Source organism: Nomia melanderi, chromosome 4 (genome assembly GCF_051020985.1).
Source record: "Nomia melanderi isolate GNS246 chromosome 4, iyNomMela1, whole genome shotgun sequence".
Lineage (NCBI taxonomy): Eukaryota > Metazoa > Arthropoda > Insecta > Hymenoptera > Halictidae > Nomia > Nomia melanderi.
Genome location: NC_135002.1, coordinates 16,031,215 through 16,043,808, shown reverse-complemented (window position 1 = coordinate 16,043,808; position 12,594 = coordinate 16,031,215). Strand labels below are relative to the sequence as shown.

At 25.9% G+C, this 12,594-nt stretch overlaps 2 protein-coding genes across 2 annotated transcripts; one reads left to right on the top strand and one right to left on the bottom strand.

The window, feature by feature from the left end:
• Nucleotides 1-92: 92 nt before the first annotated feature.
• Nucleotides 93-7,984, bottom strand: Trf2 (TATA box binding protein-related factor 2). Its single transcript, XM_031972621.2, has 5 exons — nt 7,819-7,984; nt 6,607-6,900; nt 5,789-6,039; nt 5,580-5,674; nt 93-5,426 (listed from the first exon to the last, which is right to left on the bottom strand). The coding sequence occupies exons 2-5, from the start codon at nt 6,889-6,891 to the stop codon at nt 5,194-5,196; spliced, it is 864 nt and encodes a 287-aa protein (XP_031828481.1). The 5' UTR covers nt 6,892-6,900; nt 7,819-7,984; the 3' UTR covers nt 93-5,193.
• A 1,890-nt stretch (nt 7,985-9,874) lies between these two features.
• On the top strand, nt 9,875-12,226 carry LOC116425197 (uncharacterized). The gene is made up of 5 exons (XM_031972594.2): nt 9,875-10,349; nt 10,424-10,524; nt 10,616-10,812; nt 10,897-11,368; nt 11,431-12,226. The coding sequence occupies exons 1-5, from the start codon at nt 10,337-10,339 to the stop codon at nt 11,602-11,604; spliced, it is 957 nt and encodes a 318-aa protein (XP_031828454.1). The 5' UTR covers nt 9,875-10,336; the 3' UTR covers nt 11,605-12,226.
• The last annotated feature ends 368 nt before the right edge of the window (nt 12,227-12,594 follow it).

Sequence of the window (12,594 nt, the reverse complement as noted above, 5' to 3'; positions counted from 1 at the left end):
TTTATTTATAATATTTATAATCATTTAAATTGGTACACAAAATATGTATATTCAGATTAATTATTACATTTTATTCTTTTCCAATTTACATACAAATTTCCATTTACAATTCATTTAACAGTCTTTAATACATATTTACCTAACAAAAAATTACATATAAATTATTATGAATACCTCGGGCTTATACCTTATAAACTATATAGCTTTTTTTACAAGTTTTTCAGTTCATTTTAATGATGTCATGCATTAAAAAGTTTAATTCATCAGACACATTGCAATAGATTGAATATGATCAAGTGCTTTTCCAGTTTCCTATATATCTCTTAAAAATAATGATAATACATATATATCGTAAGATTGTTTCAGGATAGTGATTGAACATTTCTTGGTTTTCAAATTTGTAACGTTCCATCAAAAGTACTTAAATACACATTGCTTCTAGAAGAGGCCACATATTAATGCAATATTTTCTACGTACTAAGCACATCTTACAACTACTTTATTCTACTATTATGTAATATATATAGTATTTAATATTACTATTACTATCATTATTCTTAATATATGAAAAATAAACTGAATAGTTATAAATAAAGCGAGATAATGTGTTTGTACAAAAAGTTAAGTAAAAATTGTAAACTATAACTTTACTGAAAAATATAGATTCATGATAATTATATTTTCTAAAGACTATTACATTAATAGTTTAATAATTCAGTCATGCTATGCACCAAATGAATAAGTAAACTGTTAAATTTCTAAAGTAAAGCAGCTAAATTTGTTATAAATGTTGATATAAAATGTACTATTATTATTTAGTCAGTATCATATGATATTAATATATTTCTCTACATTGTCCTTTTTTTACTATAAACTAATACAGTTATATGATAATGTGTTATTATATTAATGAGAAATAATTTAATATTGAAAGAAGTCTTCAAATGTGTAATTATAATTTCAAGAAATCAATCATTTTATTAAAAATCAACTTTTGTTTGTTTAATAAACCGTAACATATTGCTATTTACTTCTAATTTTCGTGAATTATTCGAATTTATAAACCTTTGTTTGTTATTGTAACATTTGTATTACCTAAAGATTTTTACACATGTAAGAATATACCTAATTATTTATATACATAAAAATGTGCCTGTTAATAGGATATTACACTATGAAATTGTATTTTATTATTGATCAATTATCTATTTATCGATATTAAAGTACATAAACGAATCGATGGAGAATGTTCAACTCTGTCAGAGTCATCAACACATTTATTTTTATAACAAATAGATTAATTTCAATTTTGAAGAAATCTAAGTACTTTTTTTAACTGTACAAGCACTATGTGGAATTGCATCTAAAATTTGATCAATCTTGAGCAATGTATTCATGTTACTTATACTATTTTAAATTGTAACATGGTTTTACAAACTGTCTTTGGTGTACGCATAGTCTCAGACTAGAAAGTAGTAACATTACAAGGCCTGGAATGTAAAATTCTATTTAGAAGCACATAATTTAATGAATTCAATAAATGTATATATTATATTGTTAATAGTTTAAACACTTTCATTTCTCCATTAGAGTAATCGTAAAAATTTAACCAAAGTAAATAGCACATGCGACACAAAGGCAAAACCGATTTTACTAATTACAGGTAATTTTAAGCACATGTAAAGGAATATTAAAAATTCACGTGAAGATCAGCAAAAATAGAGACATTTGTTGCATCGCATAATGATTATGTTGCATCTGTGAGGTATAGATATAAGGATTAGCATTAAATTATAAGGACAGTGGATAAATTATGACATGTTATTAAGAAAACTCTATTTTGTAGACAGAAAATATTACATTAAGAAACTATAATGATACTATTTTATTGTCATGAATTTGAAAAATCATTGAAATGATGAATTTCATTAAACTACTGAAGAAATGTACAAAATAGGTAGCATTATTCATAGTCCAATTGGCAGTTATACATACAATCATAATAAACAGTGGCTTTGTTAAAACTTAATCTAAGTTACATATAATACTACTATAATCACTGCAGTTCCAAGCTGACACTAAGTTGAATTTGAATAAAAATTCATCTGTAATTCTTTCTTAGATGTTTAATGTATAATATTTAAATGAAACGTCCTCCACGTATATTTATTTAAAGATAATAATGATCAGAAATAGTACCATGATACTATGGATATTTACGTTTTTGAAATTTATTATTATGTTTAAAAGAACTAGTAAAACTGGCAGTTATGATGACAGGAAAACTTGTAAAGAGATATATGCAAAAATAGACTGTGTTTACTTGAAAGCTATCAAATAAGCTCAAATAAGGTAGATATCAGTTTAAGGTCTATATATGAAAATAATATGATTCCTAATCGTGATTATATTAGCCTTTATTCCATAAAAAAAAGGAAACATTTCCGTACTTCATGCATACAACCGTACAGCAACACTATTTAAATAACTAATTCATTGAATTGAAAATTGTTATCACAATGATCATTTTATGTGACACGGTAACATAACGAAGAAACATTTTTCGCAATATATGAAATGAACAATGTGCGTTATTGAAGTATAGCATTTGTAAAATATTATCTATATAGTATCCAAATTATTATATTCATGGGAATAAGTTAATTTGCAAGAAGTATTATATTATTAATGCTTTGCCTAATTTAAGTGTTGTTTTTAAAACTTTATTCATATTTTTCTTAATAAATAGACTATAGGAAATAAGTATGTATATCTTTTGATTAATGAACAATTTTAAAATATACACAACTTCTATTCCAAACTTATACATTTGGCATTTACATGAAGAAGATATATAAAACAACGAAAATCGATTTAAAAAATTCATTGTATATGTAAATACTAAACAGAAATCATTTTTCATAAAATTAGTTCAAACAAATTTTTCTTTGTCAAATTTGAAAATCAATGATATTTCATTTCAATGTATATGGTTGTTGAAGTACATTATTACTGAAATATGTTACATATTGTATACTACAATTGTGAACTATTTTCAGAAGGTTATGCAAAACATACGCTTGGATGAATAAAATTAAATAAACTTTCATATGATTACACAATTATTCTTGCATTACTTCAATCTTCAATATATTGAGATAGTCAATCTTAACTATAACCAGATTTTCATTTCTGTGCTATGTTACTTAATGTCACATATTTGTTCAAGCTGAAGTCTCTTTAATTTTTGTATGAAATATATTATGGGCAGTGACTATAGCTTCTTTGTAAAAAGGTTGTTCAGTATGCAAACAATAAATTGTGAGAAATTATAAAAAATTCAAATAAGCTCAATGTACGAATATTATTTTGTATGGCACAAGGTACAGATTAATCTTTGTTGTATAGCGTTCCATCTCTTCATGTACACGTATATACTTTTGTGATACGAAAAGGAATCATAAATAGCGTTTATTTAATAGTAACAATTCTAAACTACACCTTTCGTTCAGTAATTTTTAAGAAATATACAACTAATAGCATATTAATGTAGATGTTTAATTCATTTACCAATATGTTGTATATAAATTCATATTATTGTATTTAATTAATTAAAAAATAATCAAACAATGATTCTTTTTTACCGTTTATATAAAATTTTATGTCATATGTACTGATAATTTTTATTAGCAAAAGGAACTTAAAAATAATTCTGTCAGTCAAGTTTCATATATCTAAAACATACTAAGTAGACTTCAATCATTGAATGCTTCGGTAATGTCAACAAGAGCAAAATGAAAAATAAAATATTGTCTCTGAAACTATAATATAAAATAATATTGGAGATGACATGATTCAAATGCACTTATCGTCATGAGGATACTGCAAGTGACAAATAAATAAAAGCTTACACATAGATGATTAATATAGGAAACAATAAGTAATATGATACTTTATTCTATTGTATTTTCTAAACTTCTGTTGTAACCTTCAGAAAACAGAATGACAAACAGTTTTATCAAAAAATTACAACTCATTTCAAGAAGTTCTTTTTCTTTCAACAACAAAAACGAGAGATTAAAGAAATAAATTATTCTACTCTAAAAATTTGTTTTTATATGAAAATACAACTATAAATAAAAAAACCAAATCTCAGGACACTATTATCAGGCCTGTGTAAATTTAAAGTAATTAATAGCTGAATTTAATATCAATTTTATATATCTTCTATTGTATTTTGTAAAAACAGCCTGCAATTTTCTAAACAAAAACATTTAATAATACAAGCAAATATATATATTGTTAAGTAAACAGATTATTAAATTTTAAATTATTTGCATTGCTTCCAAGAGAATGATCCTTCCATATTCATAATGTAACTTAAAGTAATAATTGTGAAATATTTTCATATTCACTGAAACGTGTCATTGTAGTACAAAAGCTAATAATTATAATGAACAAAATTTTCAGCTTCCTAGATGCCACTTTGATCACTTTGCTTCAAATTTTGAACATCCATCTTTGGCACAGTACGTTAATTAAGCAAAAATAGATTACATCTATGAGTAGAAAGAAGTAGCACAAAAGACAGCAAGAATATACACGCTTTTGATTACCGCCACAATACTTCGGTACATAATCGTATCGATTATATATAATGAGAACCATTAGAAGCGTGTACTCTTTCTTTACCTAAATTATAGAGGAGTATACTTACAAACAAGTCCTTCCTAGAACTGTTTTAATTGCTTAAATGTACTAAGCTTTGTCACAGAAAAAAAAAATGAGAAAAAAACAGTTGAAACAAATATTTGAAAATTGTTCACTAAACAAAACGATTATGTATATAACATTGTGTGTAACATATTTAATATTTATATGTACATAGACACATGTATCCATAAATAAATGTACCTATGTGCATATATGTACCATTAATGAAAGTATATTACGATGATATTGTTTCGACAATGGTATTCAGTTTGATTCGATATTAATGAAACCATAATTAAATCACGCATGCGTGGTTATTTGTTTCTGGCACTCACACATTGTCTTTTCACTAAGAGAAAACGAATGCTTCACTTCACTCTTTATGATAACACTTTTGTACACAGAGAAGTGCGTATCTATTTTTCAAAGAACAAGATATAACAGTTCCACATTTAACAGAAGAGCAGCAAAAGAAACAGATCAGTCCCAACTGGCGTCGCTGTCAGCCTCTTCAACTTCCTCTTCCTCATCCGAAAACCATACCGAAAAATCTGGGTCATGTAGGAACTCGTCGTGATTTCTTTTATTTACACCCATTCTACGCTTTTTTGTTGGCAATGCAAGCTCATCTTCTGCTGTTCTTTCTTTACGAAACTCATAGACTAGTGGATAGATGTATTCAATTGCTGCTTGAACAGCAGCAACATTAGGAGCTGTAATATTTGTTACAGTTTATTCAGTAAAATAGAAGAATCAAATGTAGGGATAAATAACTTAACACTTTTTACTTTTTAAATGTGATAAATATATATTTGATAAATGATTGGTTAATTTGTAATTTATGGTAAATAAATAAAAATACGAACCAGTTACTGTAACACTGCCCGTCGAAAATATCTTCAGAGTGGCTTTTGGTTCCGTCAGTTTGTATGTAACACCAGGATGTAATTCTGGCTCGTAACTGTATATAATGAATATTATTGATAAATATTTATAAAAATAAATACAAAATATAAGTAACTATAAATGATAACCACTATTTTATAATATTGAAATATGAATTAAGTACACTTACTCTGCATTTTCCTTGTGATATAATGAAAATGATGTAATCTTAATTGCAAATGGCATACAACATGTACCTAACACATTAACCACCCTGTAATTGTTAAATCGCACTTTGAATCCAAGTTTCTGTAGTGAACGAGCAAATCTTCTTGCTGCTATTTTTGCTTGAACTTCACTGGTTGCACCAGTACATGTTACTTTACCAGAAGACCATATAGAAGCAGTAGTATAAGGTCTTCTTAATTTCATTGTTATCATCTATAACAGTGCACACATATACAAAGAATAACTACTACTGAATGTTATATAAGCAAACATAAATTACATTTAAATCATTTTAACAAAAATTATAAATTATATTCTTCTCATTCTTAGTTATTCTCAGATTTAAAATATCTAATTAAAAATCGTCATCATCATTCAATGCGGTAAACGTAATATATTTAAATGGCTATGAAACATTAAACAGTTTTATGATTCAATAATGAAAACAAACTCGAGGGCAACTGATTTTATTCATTTAAAAAGAATCACAATTTCTTATTATTAATTATAAAAAATGAAGAATGGTATACAAAAAGTATAAGTTACTTTTAACTTTGTTTATGATCTGTAACGAAATGTTTTTTTTAATCGCTTTATTACGCATCACTTCTCATAAAAAACTTGAAATATAAATTGTGAATACATGAAACTTATATTAATAGAATACATATATATATATACATATATATATGTGAATAATATATGTTCAATTCCATTACATTATTAAACGTATTACAGTAATTCTTTGTTACACAGAAACAAAATTTCTTTGAAACATACCCCATTCTCCCTCCTATATTCCACGTTAGATCCATTAAGCGCAATTTCTCGTAAATTTAAATGACACCTAACACTGAAACTGCAGACTACATTATTAATAACAATATCCAGTTCGCGAGGTTCTTGTTCAGGAGGATCCATGTAAGGTTGAATTTGTCCGTCAAACAGTCTTTCATCTTTTTCTTCTTTACATATGTCTGTATTATCTAAATTATTTACACCTTCTACATGATTTATTGTGTTTGTTAAAGGTTTCATGCCATTCTTTTGAATAGCAGTTGCCATAATATATACCTGAAAACATAAAGGTGCTGCTTCTATCATTTTCATATAGTAAAAACTCAATTGGTTCATATTTATCTATTAAATATAAAATATAATATTTTGTCTTATTACTTCTTACATAAGAACTTCTTAATACTTGTATTCTTGTTCTTGTTTGACTTAACTTTAATTTTAAAATAAACATTATTTCTCTATTAGTAATAATTATTACTTCATATATTACACAAAAATTAGTCACCTTCCATATATACAATACCAATAAATCTATTGCTAATGTTCCTATTCCAAGCAATCTTAACAATGTAGTTCATTATTAATTAACCGCAAAGTAAATAATAATTTAATTCTAAGCTTTTCTATTATTTCTCAATCATTTTTTAAAGAATTAATACTACTTATCAAATATATGAAAAAATTTGGATCTCTTATAGAAAATAATAATTGATAGATAAAAAATAAAACTTCATATTCTACTATGTAATACAAAAAAAAATATACGAAAATTCGTATTATTATGTAGCCGTAACAAAATTGTCAAAGTTATTCGAATATAAATTTGTTATAATATTCAATCTCAATTAATATTCGATCAATATCATTAGTTTAAAGAAATAATGAGCTTCCGAGTAAATCAGACCAATATCTTTTTAAATAGTTTTAAAACTAATACATCGTGCAAATGCGGAAACACTTTCAAGTAATAGTAGTTCATAAATCCGTTCTTACATAAAATGAAAATTAAAAGGAAACATTTTTCAAATTCATTAAAGTAAGTCCGGAACGTTCTTTGTAATACGACGTGAGATGACAGTAGTAAAAGATCAAAAGCACGATTACTGTATCGTTAAGTATTAAATGCCAAAGATATTAACTGAAAAGGTTAAGATTTAGAAGAACACCGGTCAAAAAAAAGGAAGCTGTACTCACGTGTGACTATGATGTGTGCTTCAGTTACGCTTTAATTAATGATAACTTCTTTGTTGACAAGTATCAGGAGAACGCAAAGTTAGCTCAATAACCAGTGCCATTGTTTTCGGCCATCTTCACTAGACTGACTACTAATCCGAGTCATGGACGCGACAATGATACATAAATGGGAATACTCATTGATGAAAAATGAATATGAATTATTCCAATTTTCTTTTCAATTTTGTTTGAATATGTTTCACGCATACTTCTCGTAAAAGATTAATATACAAATAAATTTAATTACTTGACATCTCTTATTCCTTCTTTTCTAAAAGTAACAATGAAAATATATGTGTATTTTTACATAAAATTTATTTGAATTACACTTTGTAACGATATTAAGTTTTGTAATTTCTTCCATAGTTTTAAAAATAATAAAAATGAAAATATTTTTAAAATTCTATAAAAATTATTAAAAGAGTATTTACAATTGTACTGTTATTACATTGAGCGAAAGGTTCATTTCCCCACCATGAAGAACTCACCATGTGGTGAAAGGGAGTAATGTTATTTTATGTTTGAGCTCTACTACCTATCTATATTGTGTGTAATCTTAGGCAAAACTGATACTACACAAGTTAAAATATAGGAGTACAGAAGAAATATGTCTCTAAATTAACTATTCAAACTAAGTATTTTCTTTATTAACCGATATGGTAATATCAACGAATTAAATCATGTAACCGATTAAATTAGAGGTGGCGAGTGGAACAGATCTTTTGCTACTGTTAGAATGAATTTTTACAGGGAAGAAAATCTGGTATTTAAGAATAATTTTTAGTGCGCATGCGTAGAAGTTGTGTTTCATGAATACAACTCCCAAATTCTGCAATAATAAATACATAGTACATTTATCCATAGAGATGTTGTTTATAAAGAAATGACATCATTAGCACGAATATATGTTTCGAAGTTGACCCATTTGAGAAAATTATATATGAAGAATTTACAATTTCTGTAAATAAATAACGTACACTTCATTTCCTAAAAGTGTGCAGTCGTACACGCATTTGACATCGCGTAGTTCTGCAGTTGTATTTATGAAACATTTCTTTCTATAGGCATGTGCATTAAAAATTAGTTCTCCAACATTGGAGTTTCATCTCTTTAAGAATCTTCTATGTTATAGATTTGTTTACATCGTTTTAAAATTTGTTAGATTGAATTGTCCATTAACTAAGCGTCGAATATACAAATAAAACTATGATAAAGCGTATTATCTAATCTATATCGCTATATTGTATTATATTTGATACTTTAAATGTTATTTTTCAATAACTTCTTATTGAACAGAAAATTCGTAATTAAATACTTAATATTTAATACTCCGATTAACGCCCAAGATCTGTTTTTAAAAATCAAAATTAACTTTATGTTAAACGAAATAGCGTTAAATAAGGACATCTTAGCACGTAGTAAATAAGAATAAGAAAATTTATTAACTTAATAGTCACTTTTCGATGACAAAAATTTATTAATTTAATAGTCACTTTTCATCAGAAGCAGTTTCATCTAACTTTATAAAAAATGAAACTTTCAAAATGATGGTATTTAAACTTTTTGTTTCTTTCGTATACAATACAACATAAATTTATTTTTGTTAATTAGATTCATCATTTCAGAGAAATCAAGAGCAAAATATATGAATTATTTTAAGTCATGCATTCTATTGTGGAAAAATAAATTTTATCATTTTATCGTTATTAGAATTGTAATATATTAAATAAATTTGTTTAAATAGAAAACAACTTAAAATTAAATGGACTATTAACCTAGATTTAAAAATAGCGGTCTTAAGCGAATTGTATCTTATAAACCAAAGATGGCATGTCAAAAAACTAATTCATAGCAAAACATTGCAACAAAGGTTCTGTCTTATTCAGGTTTTGTCTTTTCATACATTACAAGTATAATAGATAGTAGAACTCTAACATCAAAAGCTATTTTTCCCATATTAGGAGCAATGAGTGGGATGTACTTCATATTAAAGAAATGAATCTACTATGAGACATCACTATGTCTCATATATTGTGTTTAATGATTTAACAAATAAGTAGTAAAAAATTGATTGGTTTACACATAAGCGATAAAATAAAATCATAAAATAAAATAAATTTACATGGGAATATAATAACACTATTTCGTTAGTGTAACAATTAAAATTTGTTATACTACCCAAAAATTTCAGACCATTTTCTATGAACTATACTTTAGCATAAAAAGTGTGTGTATAAGAACAACGAATGACATGTTCTGCAAAGTATACATATGATTTACTTAATTGTCATTCATGCGATATAACAATTGGTATATGTAGGGCGCTGTAAAAATTACAAAGTGTACGAACCACAAGTGAATTAGATTCTACCGTATTTTAAACGGTATTTGCATTAAATAGTAGAATTGGTATTATCTACACCATTTTGAACCGCAAGTACTAAATTTTGTGAACCTACATTAATTTTATTCTACGATAATGGCACTCAATGGTACAGTGATTATTTACTGTAAATATCGGCAACATTGAAATGTACAATTACACTTGCAAGCACTTTTGTTTTAGAAAATCATAAAAACGAAGGGTCAGCTGAAATCGAAGGAGAAAACGGGAATGATGGAAACGATGAATCAGAGAAGATTCTTATTATAGATCCTGATAGTGAAGTTTGTTTTCATTAAAAATTTCTTTAATGTTACTTTTCTTTGTCTATTAACACATTCATCATCTAGATAAACGCATTCATTTGTATTTCAGGAACTAGATTTCAATCATTCAAGGTTGACAAAATTAGAGAATTTAGAACCATTATGGAAAATACGCAAATTGTGTTTTACATGGAATTTAATTAAAAAGATTGAAAATCTTGATACACTTACAACATTAGTTGAACTAGAATTGAGGGATAATCAGATTATCACAATAGAGAATTTAAGTGCTCTTGTAAATTTAGAGTACGTAATTTATAAGATATAATGAATGCTTCTTATAAAATAATTAAAATAATAAATAGTTTAGTCATCTCTTTGATATTTCAGGCTTTTAGACCTATCTTTTAATCGAATTAAAAAGATAGAAGGATTGGAAAATTTATTGAACTTGCAAAACTTATACTTGTCATCTAATAAGATTCAGTGCATTGAAAATTTGTCACATCTAAAAAATTTAAAAACTCTCGAGTTAGGTGACAATAAAATACGAGAAATCTGTAATCTTGAAGGACTTGAAAATTTAACAACTTTGTTTCTTGGAAAAAATAAGATCACAAAGATTGAGAATCTAGGATCTTTAAAAAATCTTCAGTTATTAAGTCTCCAAAGTAATCGCATTGTACGAATAGAAAATCTGGAAGAATTAAGGAAACTAGATCAATTATATTTATCTGAAAATGGCATAACTGTCATAGAAGGACTGTCGAACTGTGAAAAACTAACTACATTAGATTTAGCGAATAACAAAATAAAACATATTCAATGTATCGATCATTTGGAAGATTTAGAGGAGTTTTGGGTAAGAATAAGCTTTATTACATATTTATTTGAATATCTGCTAATTTTTAATATATTTCACAGATAAATAATAATGAAATCGAAAATTGGACAATTATAAAAAACTTAACTTCTAATAAAAAGTTACGGACTGTTTATTTAGAACATAATCCTGTTGCTGCAGATTCAAACTATAGGACAAAAATTAAATTATTGTTACCATGGCTCATCCAACTAGATGCAACGTTTTGCAGATGAATATGAAAATGTTACTAAGTAAATCATTAAAAAATAATGTATTTCTGTTGACTTTATCATTAATTATTTTGCATTAATTTTAAAAATCATTTTGGTAGACAAAAAACATTAGAAACATATTATGTACTTTATTAATAGAAGATGTAATATAATTAATATTTCTTCGGTGAGGAGCACATTCCTCTCTTTTATAGTTTACATTGTATTAATAGTCTTATCGATATTGTGATTTAATAATGCAGCTTAATTACTGCGCTTAGTCGTAAAAGGTACAGAATTTTGAATAAATTATATTCATTTGTAGGATGTGCTTTAATTGTTTTGAAATATATAATATTGATCGTTTTCAATTTCAATATCACAGTAATTCCTTCAAACTATTTACTGCATGTGTAAACTATTAACATTTTAATTAAATTGAATTTTATAGTGCTATACATACTTCCACTGAATAATATACAAATCTGGAGTGTAATTTTGTGTTTATTGATGTATGCAAGAAATATATTAAGATTGTATACATATATATTTGTTAAGTGCCTTACATTCACTAAATGTATTATTCAATTACTACTGAATCAATTTTATAATATTAATTATACCTGTGACTAAAGATAATTCAATTTCAACTATAAATTTAATAATACTTGTAATTTTGATTTATACAATCAACAAAATATTTTTCGTTAATTATAACAATAAAATTCCACACCTTATTTGTACATCCTGGTATAAAATTAAATATTTTCTATATAAAATTTAATAAATAATGTGTGAAAATGTACAAATTGCTTGTTATTAATTATTTAGAACAAATATTTTAAACGGTGTACTAACAAATTTTTTAAATATGTAAGTTTAAAAACATTGATAATAATTTTAACAGAATAAATCGGTTTTCAGCGTTTGCATGTGAGCTCGGACTGTTAATATTTGAAATTGAATGCATGAAAAACTGACACATTTAGATCAGTGTGCTACTTTCGAAAT